Source organism: Emydura macquarii, unplaced genomic scaffold (genome assembly GCF_026122565.2).
Source record: "Emydura macquarii macquarii isolate MOO-44397 ecotype Brisbane River unplaced genomic scaffold, CSIRO-AGI_Emac_v2 contig_306, whole genome shotgun sequence".
In the NCBI taxonomy this organism is placed as follows: Eukaryota; Metazoa; Chordata; order Testudines; family Chelidae; genus Emydura; species Emydura macquarii.
Window position 1 is genome coordinate 13,999,507 of NW_027130443.1, and position 18,409 is coordinate 14,017,915.

General features: G+C 58.2%; 1 protein-coding gene across 2 annotated transcripts; it reads left to right on the plus strand.

Annotated features, from left to right (window-relative positions):
* Positions 1–678: 678 nt before the first annotated feature.
* CRLF1 (cytokine receptor like factor 1) lies at positions 679–18,193 on the plus strand. 2 transcript variants are annotated; one of them, XM_067560743.1, is made up of 8 exons: positions 679–944; positions 8,638–8,916; positions 10,341–10,470; positions 11,494–11,663; positions 13,900–14,057; positions 14,406–14,574; positions 16,187–16,369; positions 17,204–18,193. In XM_067560743.1, the coding sequence occupies exons 1-8, from the start codon at positions 890–892 to the stop codon at positions 17,218–17,220; spliced, it is 1,161 nt and encodes a 386-aa protein (XP_067416844.1). In that variant the 5' UTR covers positions 679–889; the 3' UTR covers positions 17,221–18,193. The 2 variants fall into 2 exon arrangements, with proteins under 2 accessions (XP_067416844.1, XP_067416835.1); XM_067560734.1 differs by having other exon boundaries at positions 16,187–16,365.
* The last annotated feature ends 216 nt before the right edge of the window (positions 18,194–18,409 follow it).

The window sequence follows — 18,409 nt, forward strand, 5'->3', positions numbered from 1 at the left end:
CCGCCCCAGCTCCGGCGGCTTCGCGCAGAGGTAGCGCGGCGCAGCGCAGAGAGCGCAGAGGCGGCGCAGCGCAGGAGCCTTTTATTACTCACCTAATCTCCCGGGGAATGTGTCTCTTTCCAAGCCCCGGGGGTGGTGGGGGACGGCCTGGAACCGTGCGCGGGGGGAGTTTTTCCTCCAGGAGGGGGCTGGCGTTGAAACAACCCAACCCAACCCAACCTCTCCAGGAGAGGTTACCCCGGCGCGGCGCCCAGCGCAGTGACGGGGCGGGCGGCCCATTCCTGGGTAGGTATTTACAGCCCTGAGTCACATCTGATCTTTGCAGCGCCGTGATTGAGTCACGGGAGAAGGATTTCAGGAAATGTCACAGAAATGGGGGGGGGGGGGGGGCCTGTCTCCCACACTCCTTCCTTCTGCTCGGCAGCAGCCCCGAGACCCGAGGGTGGAGGGACGCGCGGGGGGGGGGGGGGGGGGAGGGAAATAGTTGAGGCTCTCCTCGGAGTAGGGTTTGTAAATTTCTGTCCCCCCGTGGGGGCGGGACCGGGCGGTGTGAGGCGGGGCCAGAGACGCATTAAGAAGCTTGTCAATTTCAGTTGTTCAGACTCGCCTAGGACTTTCCAAAACTTGTTGGTGTTTCTTCAGCCACCCCCCCCCCCCCCCACACACACACACCACACACACACACACACTCACACACACTCTGCTCCTCTTTCTGGCATTGCTCAAGATATTCTGTCATTTTAACGAACACTTGGGGTGTGGGAAATACACACCCGGAGAAGGAGTTGAGGGGAGCCCGCTCCCCACTGGGACCATCTTCGGGAGAAGCGACCCTTCCTGCCCCTCGCAGCGGAGAACATCCCCGGGCTGCCCCCGAAAGGGTTGAAACATGATCACTTGTTTGCTCCTGTGGCTTTGTCTTCCTCCAGCCGAGTCCTTGACATGTAAGTAACGCCCGAGCCCCGCCGCTCTCGGGAAGGTGGGCAGCGGATGCCCGGGGCTGTCCCAGGAGTCGCTGCTGGTCTCTGCTCGGGATAACCGGTCCCCGGCTGGGAGCACGCGGAGGCGAAGGAGCGTGTGTGTGTTTTGGGGACGGGGGGAATATTTTGCAGAGCACGAAGCAAATCCCCGACCGGGCGGCCAGGTGGGAGCGGGTTTGGGGAAAGGGAATCGCCCGGGCCTGGATCGGGACGGAGACAAGACAAAAAAGCGCGGGGGAGGGAGGGCGGGTGGGGGTGAGCCAGGCTGAGTCCAAAGCGCCCGCTGCTTTAAGAGGTGCGCTGCGCTGCGCTGCGCTGCGCTGCGCGGGGCAGGTTTGGCTCCGAGCGAACATTGGGGCTCGCGGAGTTTGTCCATGCCCCGAGAAAGGGCTCGGGGCTGGCCCCCGCGCGTGGGCCCGGCCGGTGCGCGGATCGCCCCAGGCGTGCGCCGCCGGAGAGGCACCGGCCATGGAGCCGGGCTCGGCGCGCCCCAGGCGCAGCTGTGGTGGGGGGAGCGCAGCGGGTTAAACATGCAGCGAAACATGGCGAAATGCCCCCCCCCACGCCCGCTCCCTCCCGGGGGGGGCACTAGGGGCAGATCCGTCCCTGGGTGGCTCCGGAGTCCCCCCGTTTGCCGTTACTCCTTCTTCTTCTTCTTTTGCCATTTCATTCATTTTCTCTCTCCGGATTTCCGAGGCGGGCGGGGGTCCCAGGCCCCTATAATAACCCCCCGCCCCCCGGGGGCCCGTCTCCCCCTCCCGGCCCATCTGCGCTCCGCGGGGTCACACACCCGTGCGGGAGCCTGGCGGGGTGAGCCCAGGGCGAACTTGCCGGGTTTGGATCGTTTACACGACAAAGGGTCCCAGCGAATCCTGAACGCGTAAAGCCCCGGCCTCCAGCCGCCCCCTCCCCCCGCAGGCAGAGGGGAATTTGGCTCCGGCTGAGCCCCAGCCTGCGCAGAGGGGGGGATCTTGGAGACCCCCGGAGCAGCCCCTGGATTCCCAGCGCTCTGGAGGGAGGGGGGGGGAATAACGCACCCTAGACACAACAAAGGGCTTTACTGCTGCAAATAGAAATACCCCGCGGGCGCCCAACGCACCCAGAGCAACGCAGCGGCCATGGCCCGAATAGATCCCCGGGTGAATTCAGCCAGGCGCGGGCGGGGGGCTGAGAAAAGCCCCTTCCCTGGAGCTTTGTCCGGTCCCTCGCGGGGGCCGCTAACCGCTGGGCTTGTTGCTGATGGTTCTGCAGCGCCAGCCCCCGCCCCAGGGGCGCAGCGTGGCCAGGTGCGGGCGGGTCCCCCAGGAATGACTGAGCCACGCCCTGGGAGCGGACCCACCCACCCAGCCCGGCCCCGCCCCAGCGGGGCCCCGCAGGGAGCTGCCCGCCCAGCCATGGTCCGGTCCGGCCAGGAGACTGTGCCCAGCCCCGCCCCAGAACAGGGCTCGGCTCCCAGCTGGGGCCGTTGAGAACAATGGAGAATCCCCCTCCCCCATTGAGAACAATGGAGAATCTCTTTTACCCCCATTGAGAACAATGGAGAATCCCCCTCCCCCATTGAGAACAATGAAGAATCCCCCCCCTTGAGAACAATGGAGAATCCCCTTCGCCCCATTGAGAACAATGGAGAATCTCTTTTACCCCCATTGAGAACAATGGAGAATCCCCCCCTTGAGAACAATGGAGAATCCCTTTCCCCCTACTAAGAACAATAGAAGCTGAACCCCTTACTCCTACTCCTGTGCCCCTCGGCAGTGAGGGCTTTTCCTCGCCCCAGCGGGAGCAGAGCAGGCCCTTCACCAAATGTTTCTTGAGGGCCCAGATGCCCGGATTGGCTCAAATATTTTCCTCCGGGAGAGAAGAGGTCTTGGGTTTTGGTGGAGGGAGCGTTTCCGCCCTCATTCAGTGGGGATGATCGTTTTACCAAGAAAAAAAAATGTGTGTGTGTGTCCCCGCATCTCAGAGCAGGGGGTGTGTGCCTAAGGCCCCAGCAGTGCCGTTAACACAAATTAGCCTTTAGTTCCCGGAGTTGTGTGTTTTTGTGAAGCCAGCAAGACAGAAGGGGCTGGGGGGGGAATCCCCTTTCTCCTGTAGCAGGAAGTTTATGCTTCCTCTTTAGGACGGGAATTTCTCAAGACAATATTTGCAGCAAACACATGATCCAGCCAGGCCAAGAAAAGCTACTGCTGGTGTTTAGGGATCTTCAGCTCCCCCCAGCCTGGCCTGGCTGCTGGACAGACAGACAGACCATCCCACTGCCACATCCACTAGCTTCAGGCTGAAACCTCCGACCAGAAACTGCCCAGGGTGCTGCCCTGTGCTCCTGAGCAAATAAAGTACCAGGGTTATTTTGTTCCCCTCCTAGGCAAGGTACTGTTGTAACCTCCCTCACCTCAGTAGCATCATCAGTGGAGAATACTAATACCTGTACAAATATGGGCAGAGGCTGCACAGTGCTGAGTTTTGGTTCCTGACAGGGCCGGGCCATAAGTAGCTTGCAACGACCTATTTAATGACTGATTAACAAGGACCATTAGCAGTTAATTATTAAACAGCAATAGCTCAGAGTTAGGAACTGAAGCAGCAGCTATGCTGGGGTCATGCCAAGGAACCAAACCAAAACTGAGGGCTTTGGAGTTAATGCGCCCCCTAAAAATTCCCGCCAAACCCATCTAAAGGGTCTCAGAAATGCGGCTGGCTTCTCTCCAGCCGGGCCCGTCCTGCACGCTGAGGACAGTGAGGCCAATGGAAGTTTTGCTTGAGTTAGGTTCACAGGACCAAGCCCCAAGTGTGAGCCAGTATCGGGCCAATAATGTGGGGTTGGCCCTGCCTGCAGTGGCGAGGTGTCTCACATACCAGCTGGCACGGCCATCGCTGTGGTCCAGAGGGTCCGAAGCGTGCACAGAAATGGTTGTCGAAGTCGTAGCTGTGTGTAGTATTCGATGGGACGCGACGCTGGCAGAGAAGGATTGCTTGGGGGTCTGTGGCCAGAGGGGAGTTTAGAGTGAAAGAGTTTGGAGTTGTCATTTGTTTAGGGATCGTGCCCTTTTCCTAACTCTCCCCAGAGGCTAAAATCTGGTTGGAAGGATTTTACCCCCTTTTTGCTGTTGTGTTGCTGTGGGGAGGGAAGGTGCATCCCAGCAGGCAACACGCCCCCAGCTAGATTGACCACAAACCATCCCACCGGAGGGCAGGCTGGAAATGCCCAGCTGCCAGAGAGCACCAGGCTGACAGAAATTGCTCCGCACACACAGTGAGCCAGGCACGGGCCGGTTTAGGGCATTTCTATTGCCCCAGCAGACATGGCCTGATGCCCACACCAGGCTTTGAGACTTGCCTAGCAAACGCTATGGGGACGCCTCCCTAGGGATATACACCACTCACACACATCTCTCCTCATAACTCCTGCTGTGGGGGTGTTGCTATTACACCCACCCAGGGGCAGAGCAAGGGACATAGAGAGGGTCGCATACCCAGGAAGGCTCTTAGAAGAGGGGAGTCTTGAACCCACATCACATTAGTCTCCAGCTCGTGCTTTACCCCTAAGCCCATCCTTTCTCCTTAGCAAAGGGACGCTGCCATGCCCTGCTATTGCTGAACTCAGTCTGCATGCGTGTGTACGCTTAGATTGCTTTGAATAATGGAAATAACAGTCCCACACAGCTCAGCGGCCAGCGTGTAACATTCAGTCACACATAACTTCGTATATTTAGGAACCCATTTTTTGGCACCCACCCTGCATGAAGGACAAGCCTGTGCCAGCTTCAACATGCAGAAACGAACCCCTTCATGAAATCAGAACTCCAATACAAATACATCCAAATCTACTTTTAAAGGACTAATTTCTTCCCCCACATTTGACTCAAATGATTTCAATAAAGCGCTTTAAAAAATTCCCCTTTGTGCTGTGGGGTGGAGCAGGAGAAATGGCAGCCTTAAAATGAGAAAGAAGGAAACGTTTGTGGAAGATTGTGATGGAACAAAGCGTTTGGTTGGGGCTTGTTATGTGTCACTTTGGCACAGCAACGACGGGGTCTACACACATTTCTCAGTATCTGAGGGAATTGCAGTTGTATTTTTTACAAAGTTTGAGACCAAACAAATTCTCCTTTGTTTCCCCTTTTGGAATCTTGCAGATGATCATTTTTTTAAATATTTGTAATTCCCAGGTAAAGCTCACATCTTGCTGTGTGATCTCAGATGTTTTTATCAGAGATTTTTTTTTTTCCCTTTCCCAGCCATTTAAACCTCCAATATAAAAATAAAGTGAAATCCGGCCATTCAAAAGAAAAGAGTGAATGTTCCTGACACCTTGGAAATGTGGTTTTACTTTATAGTATTACTTAGCACCTGATCAGCTTTTTAAAAAAAAATAGGAAAGTAATAAAACTTCTAGCAGGTATTTTAGTTCTGAGTCGCACATTCCACATATTGACTGTGTCTCTCTGAAAACTTCACACTTTTCCCTTTTAAAACACATGTTCATTTCTGTGTCTGTGTCTAGAAAAACAGTGCTTAAAAAATTGGCCCCTCCAGACACTCCCTCTCTAAGGCTCTGCGTGGAGGACGGGAAACGTGTCTGTTTTATGAAGCTCGTACGTGTTTCCAGTGGTGTTTAGATTAAGATTTACTAGAATTAGGGCCCAGAGCGTTGGCCCCTTTTATCGGCAGGGCTGCAGTTTTCTAACAGATTGCTCCTCGGGATTTGCCTAGTGGAGGGAACTCTGGTGGATGGAAAAGCTTGTGTGCAGAGTTATTATATTTTCAGAGGCCCTTTTGCAGGACACGTCCTGTCCTACATGTCGGGCTGGATGCTCTGAATTGTCGAGGTTTTTTGTAAGCCCATGATGTGGTGCTCTCAGGCCGGCCTTTGTTTGTTTTTGCAAAGGGGAATGTGAAGCTTTGTGCATCATCCAGAGCGTACGCCCGCCCTCAGGCAGCTCTGCCTGCTACAGACACAAGGCAAAGGTCGCTTCGGAGCTTCGGTGCCTCGACTCTTTCGGGGGCCTGGATGTGCTTCCGCCTTCTGCGGTGCTAGCCTCAGCCCATGTGGACTGAAATGGCCCAACAAAAAACTCCACGCCTCTGATAAGCGATGCCAAGGCAACCCTGTGCATGGGCAGTGCCGAACACGTGCCAGGCATAATGGGGCCCTGATCCTCGGCTGGTGGCCTTGAGGACCAGCTCAGTGTGAGTAAATAACAATGCAGTGGGTGCCCCAATTTGCCACTGGAATAACTGGGCCCAATTCTGTTGACTTCCGTGCTGGCGCTCTGGGCTCGGCTCCTTGCCACCATCTGTACAAGACTGGGGTGTGTTCTTTCGTCACTGGTGCTGCAGTCAGGGAGGCTGCAGGCTGGGGGGGTCTGTTCTGCCTGTCCGCTGCAAATCCCAAACGAATGCACTATCCAGCTCGCTGGGGGGCCACCGCCGGACCATCACTGCCAGGAGCAGCAAACTCCCCCCATGAAAATTAGCCTTTTGTAGAAGAAATTGTGTGATTGACAAAGCTCTAAAGTGGCATCTGCTCAGCAACTGCTGCTCATAACATCGCCCGGGCAACCAAAGTGGCTGGAGAGCATTAGCCGAGCCAGTCTCCATTCGATTGTCTGGACTTACAGAGCGAGGAACGTGGTGTACAGCTCCAAGGAGCCTGGTGGTGCTGCCCTTTGGCACAGAGGGTGAAACATAAATAAACAAATCAAATAAAGCCACAGCAAAGTCTGTAAGCACCTGCGCAGTCCCATTCCCATCAGCGGTGCTGTAAGCCCGTGATTCACTTGAGAAGTCTGGGCTTAAGTGTTGCGTTGAATCAGGGCGCAAACCATTGCTCGGTGACGCCTGGAGTGAGATAAACAGTGTGACCCTAGCTACAGGGTTAGGGCTGCGCTGTCAGACAGACGCATCTGGGCTCTGTGTCAAATGGATAACGGAGCGCAGGTCAGGCGTGTGATCGTAACAGCTCGCACACTTCCAACAGGTGGGGCTTAGGTGTGCAAACCTGGGTGCGTGACCGCATGCACAGATGTAACCGGGAGGGCAAGTGCGTGTCCAACACGCTTCGGGTGCGTGCAGTGCGGTGCTCCCAAGCGCAGGGGCGGGATTTGCAGGTCTACGTCACAGCTCAGCACAGCGCGTAGGTGTTGTGAAGCTGAACCTCTGATGCCTGCCCGAGTGCTTGGGGAAATGGCTGACACACAGAGATGGAGTCCAGGCGCCGAGGCTCCTGCACAGCGACGGGCTTCTCAGAGTGTGATTTGCAGAAGCCAGCACGCGCGGCGGGAGCTGCCTGAGCTCACCCATGGGGGAAGGCCAAGGAGAGGGGCGTGCCCGCAGCCCAGCCCCTCTCACAGAGATGCCTCCTAAGGCCAGCGCCGATTCTCAGCCAGGAATCCATGCTGGAGTCAGGCCCCCTGTACTGGTTTAGGGAGGAGGAGGCGGTGGAGCGGTCCTGTGAGAAGGACTCCATCCCCTGGTGGTTCAACCATTCCCCCAGGATGTAGGAGACCCAGGATCCAGCCCCCCTGCTCCACTGACTCTTCCGTTGTTTATCAACAGCGCAGCAGCTTCACTAGGAAGGATTTGAGGATTTTCCCCAGCTGGGAATATCCCACAGCCCCATGGTCAGAGCACTCACCTGAGTGGTGGCAGAGCCCCCCTCCCCATCAGGTGGAGGGGGGATTGGAACTGGGGGGGGGTCTCTCACATCCCAGGTGGGTATCCTGACCGCTGGGCTAAAGGGGAGGAGGGAAGTGCTCCTTTGAGCACGCCTACCAGAGCGGTCACCTTGGGCGAGGCAGCGGGCTCCACGCCTGCCTTCCCCTGAATCACCCTGAGGTTTGGGTGCCCAGCTGGCCACAGGGACCCAGCCCCATGCACATTCCAAGGCAGAAACATGGGTGTCTGGGGAGCTTTTACTGCGCAGGAAATGGAAATGGCCGAGGAACTGGGATCCGTTTAGGCACCTACAGGGTTTCAGCAGGAGTTTTGTGCATCGCCGTAGCTCAAAACTGGACTTAGGTGCCTTCCGCTCCTCGCTCCGTCTGTGCCGTGAGGCCTGAGGCCTTAAGCACATGCTTAAAGTTAGGCACATCCTCCAGTGCCTTGGTGGACTGGAGCCCCCAGAACAGTGAGTTCCTGACCAGCTCCGGTCCCTGCTGCTGCCCTCTCTTTGGGGGTGGTCTGGCTGCGAATATGTTTTCAAAAGACACGTTTCCATAGCTGCTTTCGGAATCCCCTTTGTCACGAAAGGTTTAGAAAGCCAGCCACGAGCCCCAGCCGCCAGCCGCGGCCAGCCACGCCCTACCAAAAGCCAGAAACAAAAGCCAAGGCGAGCCATTTACGTGCAACAAGCACGTAAACAATCCCTGCACAAGTGGGAGCGAGACACCTTCTCCACTGACACACACGTATTCAGATAACAAATCGCTTGTTCTTGGAGAGAAACCCACAGTCAGCTCACATCTCGCCATCCAAGCCGTACGAGAGAGCTGCCAAGCCTGCCTAGCTGAACCCCAGGCATGTTTTCATCCTGCGAACAGAGAGGGAGGACTTTGACCCAGCTAGCAGCCCAGGGTCTGTTTGGGAGAAGAGCTGGAGGGCGAGCAGCGGAAGAGATTGGTGCTTGATTTTTTTCTTTTGTTTTTTTTTGCTGCAGATCCTGCAGTCATAGCCCCCCAAGATCCAACGCTGGCGATTGGCTCTTCCCTCACCGCAACTTGCTCGGTGAACTCCGACTTGCACCTGAAAGCAGAGGACCTGTACTGGACTCTGAATGGCAGACGGCTCCCCCCGGAGTCCTACAAGGTCCTCAACGGCACCACCCTCTGTGTGGTGCTCGCCAATCTGAATGGGTCCCGGCAGCAGTCCGGAGACAACCTGGTGTGTCACAGCAGAGACGGCAGTATTCTGGCTGGCTCCTGTCTTTATGTGGGATGTATGTGTTCAGTTCTTCTGCCTAGAGAGATACTGTTTTGCCCAGAACACCCCGGTCACAGCCACAAAAACAAACCTGCCCAGATTCATCCCGGAGCTCTACTGAAGTTGCAAGCTTACACTAGGAAGAATCTGGCTACCCAGGGTTATTTCCCTTGCTCATTGAGGGACCTTAAGTTTAGACTGTGCCTTTCATCCTACCTAAGGGATCCCAAAGCACTTTACGGCTTGTACAGATACAGCAGTCAGTGCCCTACCCACTGACGTGCAGCTGTCTCTGGGGTGGAACCTACCAGGCTGTACCAGTACTGCTCAATAGCTTTTATGAGGGGAAATTAAGAATAACATCCCTAACCAGAACTGCCTGGGATATTTAGAGAGGGAAAGAATCACTTGAGTTGAAATTTGGCCAAGACACTAGCCTTAACATCCCAGTGTTGTCAAAAGAGTTCCACGGGCTTCTAACAACAGCAAGATGTTCAGACGGATTTTGCTTCTCTTTCAAATTAGAAGCTGCATGTCACCATGTATCCACCTATTTCACTGGAGACTGAACATCTCATTAGAACAAATGGAGTAACTGTAAAAAGTGTTGTTGGTTATCAAGAACAAGCAGAGAAGCCCCTGGAAGAATAATAGTAATTTTGTACACTAATCATTTGCACTTTTAATGGCCTTACAATAATTTGCACTAACTGCTCATTTCCCAGTGCTAATTAATGTAACTCGAATCCTGGGAGTTATGGCTTTAGCCTCTGCATATGAGACCTCTACAGCAGAAAGACTATTTTGGCAACCAGTGGTGAAATTACAGTTGTCCAAATCAATGATCATAAGATTTTATCTTAGGCTATTTTAAGGACACTTCTACAAGTTTCTCAGAATACAGAGGCTTAACTGGGAACAGAAAAGCTTTTTTTTTTTTTTTGTTCCCAAAAGAAAACTACTTCAGATCCCAGCTCAGTAACAGAATAAATGGGCGGACGTTTAAAAAAAACCCAACCCAACAAATGCATTTACATTTAAAACAAAGAGCTGGAAATCATGTGCACCTTCATGCACCTACCAAGACCTGAGTTCAGGAGTCTGTCTTCCCCCTACAACAGTGCATGGCTTCCTTGGCACCCAGCTCCGGGTATTTTCCCGTGCTCCCAGGGGTGTTCTGGATGTTGGTGATGTCATCCTCTCGCAGAATCCTGACCTTGGGTCCTGGCAGATGAGTGACAAAGGAGCTGATTTGATTTGAGCATCTAAATGCATTTAGTCGGGGGATCTTAAACCAGTTTGTTAAACCAATCTACAGAGCAAAGTTCTCAGGCTCAGCCCCTCTGAGTCCTGGTAAGTCTTTGTGCTACTTTGGTCTGGGGAAGCTTCGCGGTTTCTTTGCAGAACCAGATTCATGTCAGGTGTTCTTTTCCCTTGTAGTGCCACCAGAGAAACCAGTCAACATAACCTGCTGGTCGAAAAACATGAAAGACCTCACCTGTAAATGGGCCCCTGGCACGGAAGGCGAGACCTACCTGCACACCAACTACACCCTCAAATACAAACTCAGGTATGAGCATGTGGGTGCTGTCGCTGGGGTGGAATTAGTTCCTCTCACTCTTTGGGAGGCAAGTGCTGGAGTGGAAGGCCTACAAAGAGGGCAACCCGTGTGCAGCTCAGAGGACATGGGGCCTTTCGCCTCCGGGTTCCAGCCCGGCTCACCCAGACTCCCAGCTCTTACCATCCGACGGGTGCTCAGTGGCCCGCATGTGAAATGAGTTTGGTGGGACTCAGGCTGGTTCCTGCCTTGCTGGCAGCCTAAGAGAGGCCAAGCACAGCATGGGCAGGTAGACTGCAGAGCCTGTGCACCCAGGCAGGGCAAGGATCATCGTAGGGGATGCGTGCACCGCCACTGCTTCTTCCACACGTGCCCCGAGGGCAGTTAACTCCTGGGTTCTGTTCCCAGCTGTGGGAAGGAAACAGGGGTTAGTGCAGGGAGTTAAGAGCCAGGGCTCCCGGGCGTTCTTCCCACCTCAGCTGCTGACTGTACCTGTCCTTGGGGAATTTCCCATCTATACAATGTGACTAACGACACTGACCTGCTTCCCAGGGGGACGTGGGACTTTATTCATTAACGTATGTGAAGTGCTTTGAGATCCTTGGGTTGAAGGCACCGTAGAAGCAAAGAGAGTCTTTACTCTGTGGATAAGAAGCAGACGTTGGCCTGGCTGGGAATCTGCCATCTTGCAAAGAGAGTGCTGCAAGTATTAACCAGCAGATAAATGAGTCGCAGTTCCTGTTAGGAGCAGTGATTCCTCTGTGTTCATTAGCAGGGCTCTCCCTGGCCATTGCTTGATGGATTAATACTAAAGCATCGCAGTAACATCAAAAGCTGCCAGGGAACTAGACACAGCAGAGAACCACGTGCTGCCACAGAGTTTTAGAAGCCGTTCCAGTTACCTGTGCACTTAGGAGAAGGTTGGATGGAGACCTGGGGCCCAATGTTTTGCTGCTGCAAACTGACGGAGGTCCCTGGACTCCCGAGCCAGTTCACCAGCAGCGTGACAGCTGGGCCGGTGCCTCTCGTTTGCAGGTGGTATGGCCGGGATAACACCTGCCAGGAGTATCGCACGGCAGGCCAGTATTCCTGCCACATCCCCAAAGACCTGGCCCTCTTCACGCCCTACGAGATCTGGGTGGAGGCGTCCAACCGGCTTGGCGTGGCTGTCTCGGAAGTCGTCATGCTAGACATTCTGGATGTGGGTGAGACTCTGGCTCATAGGTTGCTCCCTCCCTGCAGGGGACCGGTGCTCACGGGCTTCCAGCCTCTCTCTCGCTTTCCTTCTTTCCCATTTTGGGCAGTTTTACAAGTTTTGGGGGGGTTTTGAGGGGGATTTAAATCCTTCAGAAGCAGCCCATCATCTCCGCCCCCTCCCCAGCCCAGGAGGTGGAATCCCTGCAGAAGGGGCTTCCACAGGATGCTCCCACTGCTGCCACCACCCGGAGGGGCTGCAGGCACCGATAGGAAGCTCTGCCTTCCCGCAGCCGCTGGCTGGAAAGTGCCCGTGGGGAGCCGCGCTGGTGGTGAACAGCGGGAGGGGAGAGGTTGGCCGAAGGGTTTCAGGCTTCAGTCAAGATGCAAAGCTTGGTGGGAAGGCGTGGGGCGGCCCGTCCCTAATTACCAGCGTGCCTCTGCTCCCAGCTAACCTCCTTCCTCTGGCTGTGCTGGAAGACGAGAAGGGTGGAGCAGAGCCGCTCTGGTAATCTGAGCCCCGGCTGCTTGCAGCATTGCGGGCTGGAGTTGGGGGGCTTCTCGCGTGTTAAAGAGCTGCTGACACCTCATGGAGAATGTTACAGCCCATTGCGGCCAGTCCTGTTCCTTCCCTGAAACCCACAGACTCTGCATTCCCCACCCCTCCTCCCGCACTGCCTGCCTCATCTGCTCCTGCCCCACCTGGAGCCCCAACCCTCCCGACTGTGATGTCACAGCCGGTTACTGCGGCGATGACTGTGATGTCACACGCAGGGGATCATGACCTCAGCTGGAGTGGAGCTCCAAGGGGGATTAGGATCCTGGGTTCCTGGCGTCCTCGCTGGTAATAAAGAAGGATGGAGAAGGGCCACAGGAAATGGACGATATGTGAGCAGAATTGCTTCTAATCTAATTAGGATGTTTCTCCAAGTTTTCCTGGAGGCGTCTGCTGCTCCTTAACCCCTTCTGCCCCATGAGGCGTGGAGCTGGGAAGGGGGCTCTAGCCCCAGCCTGTGACGTGCTGCCAGGCTGAGGCCAGGGGTGCAGAGCTGCCACACGACCTGTGGCCAGATGTCCAGCCTGCGTCGCGGAGAACGCGCTCCATGGCAGGAGGAAGAAGTGCCCAGTTTGTTCTTGTATCCGCACTTGGGAGGCCGTGTAACCCCGGCATGATGGGCTGATCCAGGGGGCCCAGCAGACACCCCGCCTCGTGGGGACCCCCCACGAGGCAGAGGTTGCATCCCCCTCTCAGACCAGGAATTCCCTTCCCGGGCAGTTGCTAAGGACCAATATGGGGAGGTGGCGCCCCCCCCATTGCACACGCAGAGCCTGCAATTATTGCTTTCAAAGAGGCACGTGCACCGGCACCGCGAGCGAATGCACCGGGCAATGTGGAGGGCAGCAAATGTCCATTTATTGCCCCAGGAGCAAACAGGTGAGAGGCTGAAAGGAGGATTTCATTAAAAATTCCCCCATTGCCCCCCAGGTCCCAGCTCCCCTCCCTCCCACTTGTGCACCTGGTTGGTCTAGAGCAGCAAAACACTGCAGGCGCCTGGTCCTGCACACCTCCGGGCCCAATTTGCCAGCCCCAGGAGGCTCAGACAGGCCCCCCAGTGGTTTGGGTTCCCATCACCAGCACCCCTCTCGCCCCCTAAGCTCCCCCTTGGCTGGAGTGCTAGCAGCTAACTCCCATGGCCGGAGGAGCACCAATGGACCTGCCAGCCACATGAGCAGAGCCCTGCGCCGATACAAAATGTGCATCCACATCCGATCGGCGACCTGCAAACGTGGTCCAAGGAGACCCAGAGAGTTGCCGGGCTCTCCCCATGGGCACCCTGCTGCAGGCACTCGCTGCTCCCTGCACCACACGCTAGAGGCCACGCGAACGGGAGCACTGCTTGGAGGCAAGACGCTTTTGCACCTTACATCTTACTCTGTCTGGGCTTGAAAGTCACTGGAGACAGGTGCAGAGTCCGGCCGAGCAGCCTCCTGTCGGGAGAACAGGAATCCTGCTCGCTACATCGCAGCCCGGAGCCTGAGCAGGGCCACGGGCACAGCTGCCATCTGGCAAAGCTGCGCCCTGTGGCTAGTGACACCCCATCTCCATGCATTGCATTTCTGGGGGCCGGGAAGCTGCGCTACCTGATGGGGCTGTTCATCTAAGCCAGGCCAGCAGGCCTCTCCCCTGCACTGCGCGTGCATTGTGTCCTCACCGCGTCCCTGCCCGTTGCCTTCTCCCCCTCGCAGTCACCACCGACCCGCCCGCGGACGTCACCGTGAGCCGAGTCGGGGACCTGGAGGACCAACTGAGCGTTCGCTGGAGCTCCCCGCCAGCACTGAAGGATTTTCTGTTTCAAGCCAAGTATCAGATCCAGTACCGGGTGGAGGACAGTGCGGAGTGGAAGGTGAGTGTGCGGGAGACAGTGTGTGCAGGACTCCCGGGTTCGACTCACAGCGTGTCCCGCCCTCTCCCTGTGCCCGTCGGGCTGTGAAATAGGGAAGCGTCTCCTCTAGGGTGCAGGGAGCTGGATCCAGAGAGGGGCCAGCCCGGTCCTGGGGATCAAAGCCCTGCCTGGCTCCCGGAAGGCCAAGCGGCTCTGGGAGCATCCTTTCCTCGCCAGAGGACAAGCTCCTTGGGTGTCAAGGGAAGGCGTGTTCCAGGGCACACAGCCCCAGCTGCCAGCTCCGGTCCAGGCTGGCACGTGCCGCCTTGTGAATGTGCCAGGAACCCGCCTTCCTCCTCTCCCGGGCAGGTCGTGGACGATGTAGGGAATCAGACGTCCTGCCGGCTGGCAGGGCTGCGGCCCGGCACCGTGTACTTCGTCCAAGTCCGGTGTAACCCCTTCGGGATCTACGGCTCCAAAAAGGCTGGGATCTGGAGCGACTGGAGCAACCCCACAGCGGCCTCAACTCCTCGGAGCGGTGAGCAGCGCGGCCCTGTGGCAACCAGGAGCGCGAACGGCTGCCAGATCCTGTGGCAGCCGCACGGGCTCCCAGCTCCCACCCTTTGCGGTCTGGTAGCCCAGGACTGCGGAGCTGGGGGCATGGGGCACGGCCCTCCCCTGCAGCCAGGCACTGTGTCGGGGGCGAGGTGGAGCTGCTCCCCCCGGAGGGGCCCACGGGGCTCTGGGAGCTGGGGAAGGCCCAGATCCTAGCAGAGCGATTCCACCTTCCCCAGCGGAGGCTCTGGCCCATCGTGTTTGCCTCACAGCTCCCACGGCTCCTTTGCCGTGGAGGGGTCCCTCTGGACTCCCCAACGGCCAAGAGCCTCTGCAACACCCCACCCCCGCGTCCCTCAGCCGGGGTGAGAGACCAGGGCCGGAAATCCAGCCCAGCGCCTTCCCCCCCCGCCTTCCCCCTCAATGGCTTGGAGCGCTGACCCCCTATTCCTTCCGGAGATGTAACTTTCCTTGGCGTGCCGGGGGTCTTGGCACCCTGCCAGCTGCTGGAATTCAGGGTCACCCCCCTGCCCCCCCCCCGGCTCTGGCAGTAATTAGATTAGCATTCAGTCCTGCTGGGGCAGCCAATCCTCCCGCGCCATATGCAAATTTGCAGCGATTCGCATGGTCTTTGGGGGGGGGGCAGCAGGGTTGGAAAGGGAGGGGGCTAGCTGGGACGGGGGGGCGTGGCAGGCTGCAGAGGCCCCGGCGGCCCAGCCTCTGCTTCCCCCCTTTCCGGCGAGCACTGGACGTGCGGAGAGGTTATTCCCCGCCTTGGCCCTGCTCTGTGCCCGGCACCTGGATTTCTTGCGAAGGAGCCAATTTGGAGCTCTTATTTCCCAGCAGGGAGAGAGCGAGCCGCTCGTTTCCCTGCCTGACGCCGCGCCGGCACGGCCCTGCAGTTCAGCGGGTCTCTCCTTCCCGTATTTATGACGTGATTGTGACGTCACACCTTCCCGGGCACTGGGAACCCGGGGCCAGTGGGGGATTTGCCCTCATTTAACAACAATTCTGCCCCACTCCCGTCCTCGCCGGGGGACCCACAGGCTCAGCATCGTTACCGCGCAAGAGGGTGAGCGCGGGACCTACCAGGGCAAGGACCAAGACCTTCACAGCTGCTCCGAGCCGGGGAAATCTCTCGGGGGCTCAGCTCCAGAGGCTGGGGAACTGTCAGGCAGGCGGAAGATTTCAGGTCGTATCTGGAGGCATTAAAACCCCTGGGAGGTTCCCATCTCACCCGCCCAGTCAGCTTTGAAAACCGCCTCCCCAGGCACAACAGGACCAGCCGCAGGGAGCTGGGCAGGAGCCCTCCTGCTTTCCGGGATGGCAACCACTAAGTAACAGCAACGGCCCCTCTGAGCGGGTCACTTCCAGAAGGGCAGGGTTCCTGCACCTCCCTCTGCCGCTGGGCACTGCCAGGGGTGGGCCGGCACTTCCCATGTGGCTCCTGAAACCCAAAGCATGGGCCAAAGACCAGCACGTCCTGGGCCACAGATGTGCCGGGCCGGAGCTAGCATTCCTGGCCAGCCGCCCCCGGCATTCCCAGGCCCTGAGCAGCCCCGCGCTGACCACCCCCTCCGCTCTCCTTGGCACAGAGCGGGTCCCGGGCGTGTGTGACCCCAAGAGCGCGGAGCAGAACGCTACGCTGCGGCGGGAGCTCAAGCAGTTCTTCGGCTGGGTGAAGAAACACGCCTACGGCTGCTCCAACCTCAGCATCAAGCTCTACGACCAGTGGCGCGTCTGGCTGCAGAAATCGCACAAAACACGGAACCAGGTAGGTAAGGACCTTCTCCGATTCCTTCTCTCTCCGTGCCCGCAGGGCGGTGGGCAGGCAGCTTGGAGCTCGGGCGTCCGGTGCCCCCCGCCCCCAACCTCCCCCCGCTCAGGCTGAGAAATACCAGCAAGGGGCAGAGTCTCCCAACATTCAAAGCCACCTCCACTGGCCCCATCCCTCCCCCTCCCCCCCATGTGGCCCCCTGACCTCCGGGAGCCGCTCTCCGTGGCCCTGAAGGGGCGTCTCACCTGCGGCAGCACCTGCCCCGTGATCTGGAAATGGGGGGGGCAAGGCCAGGGTGCTCAGGCCTCCGAGTTCTCCCACAGCACAGGGGCTGAACGGAGAAGCGGCTGGCCTTTGGCTTTACGCAAGCCTGCAGGGTCCCCTGCTCCTGGTACAGCTGGAGTGCCCGGCCCTGACACGCCTGGCAGCGGGCAGCTTTCCTGGCCCCCTTGGCACCCCTGCCACGGCTCCTCCCCCGAGGGGGAACGCAACACGCACAGGCGCTGGCTGCCCTGCCCGGCCAGCAAAGCTGAGTTCAGCCCTTGTTGAATCTGGGCCCAGGAGCCGACTCCGTCCCCCCTGCCCCACGGGCCTCCCGGAGACATGCCCGCCGGGCCCTGAGCCCCTGCCACAGCCCCCGGTGCCCACGTGGCTGCAGCCCCACTCGCCAGCGCTCGAGGGTCTGGGCGGAGGCGGAGGCACCCTGCATGCGTCAGAGCGGCTGGAGGGCGCAGCCAGGCAGAGCCGGGGCGGGGGGTGTTGCTGGTGGGGGGGGGGGGGCACGGCTGGCTTTGCAGTTGCCGTCTCTGGAAGCTGAGCGGTGCTCTCGTTCTAGGTGCTACCCGGCGATAAGCTGTAGCCCGCCGGGCTCGGCACTGCCAGGAGAGCGGAGGGAGCCCCGGGCTGGCAATGCATGGTGCCCGCACGCGGCTGGACCTCGCCCAGCCCCCCCCCCCCCGGATTGGGGGAGGGGCATGGACCCCACCCCCAAATCATTCCTCGCCAGCCGGGATAGGAAGAAACAGACGTGGACTTTGAGCTGCTCCCCTCCCAGCACCCCACGTGGGGCTCCCGGTGCAGGGCTGGGATGAGCAGCCCAGCCTCCCCGTCACTGCTGGGGGGGGGGTCCCAGCACTCCCGAGACACCCACGGTGCAGAGCCCCCCCTCCCAGCACCGGCGCCCCTCTGTGTCTCCGCGCACACCCCGAAGGGGCTCAAACTGCTGTCACAGGGCTGCTCCTGGGGGTCCTTCCTCTGCTACAGGCTGCCCCCGGCTAGCATGGGGGGGGAGGTCTGCAGGGCAGTCACATGGCAGTGTCCGCTGGGGGGTTCTGGCACCGCTGCTGGGCAGAAAAACCCAAGGGTCCTTTTACCAGCCAGACCAGCTCCCTCTGGGCACAGCGCAGCCGAGGAGCAGGAGCCCTGCCAGTGCAATGGGGCATCGGGTGCGGCCCCCACCGACTGCAGGGCCCCTTTACACGGCCCAAGTGGCATCAAAGGGCCGCAGCTTCTGTAAGAACCCGGCCTGAGCTGCCTAGTGAAAACGACCAGCCCCCTCCCCTGCTGTGTGGCCGGGGGCCCAGAGCATGGCACAGCCCTGCCCCACCCAGAGGTGTCCTGGAAACGGTCTGTCTTTGTTTTATGGCTGTGCATGGGGCAGCGCGTAGAGGAATCTGCACGTCAAGCCATGCATGTGGTTCTCCGAGCACTGGGCGCTAAATGGAAATCCCCCCAGTGACCGCCCAGACCCGCTCACTGCACAGCCCGTGGCGTGCGCTTCGCCAAAACCCTACATCTGTCCGCATGCGGGGTGAGAGCCCCTGGTTTTTATTTAATAAAGGAAGGAAAAACAGGTCAAAACCACACGAGCTGGCCCAAGTGCTGTGAGACTCACGCTGGAGACAGGGGCTGCCCTCCGCTGGCAGCTGGGATGGGAACATAAAAGCCTCTGTCTGTCTCTCGCCAGAGTTGCACCAGTTTTACTCGAGGTGTGACTTTAAAACGATGGATTTAGAGCCGGGTCAAAGGCCACTGCAGCTCC

Coding starts and splice junctions, on each gene's coding strand:
- CRLF1 (XM_067560734.1), top strand. CDS start 890: ATGATCACTTGTTTGCTCCTGTGGCTTTGTCTTCCTCCAGCCGAGTCC. Junction 11,664..13,899: donor GCTAGACATTCTGGATGTGG/GTGAGACTCTGG, acceptor TCCCCCTCGCAG/TCACCACCGACCCGCCCGCG. Junction 14,058..14,405: donor AGGACAGTGCGGAGTGGAAG/GTGAGTGTGCGG, acceptor TCTCCCGGGCAG/GTCGTGGACGATGTAGGGAA.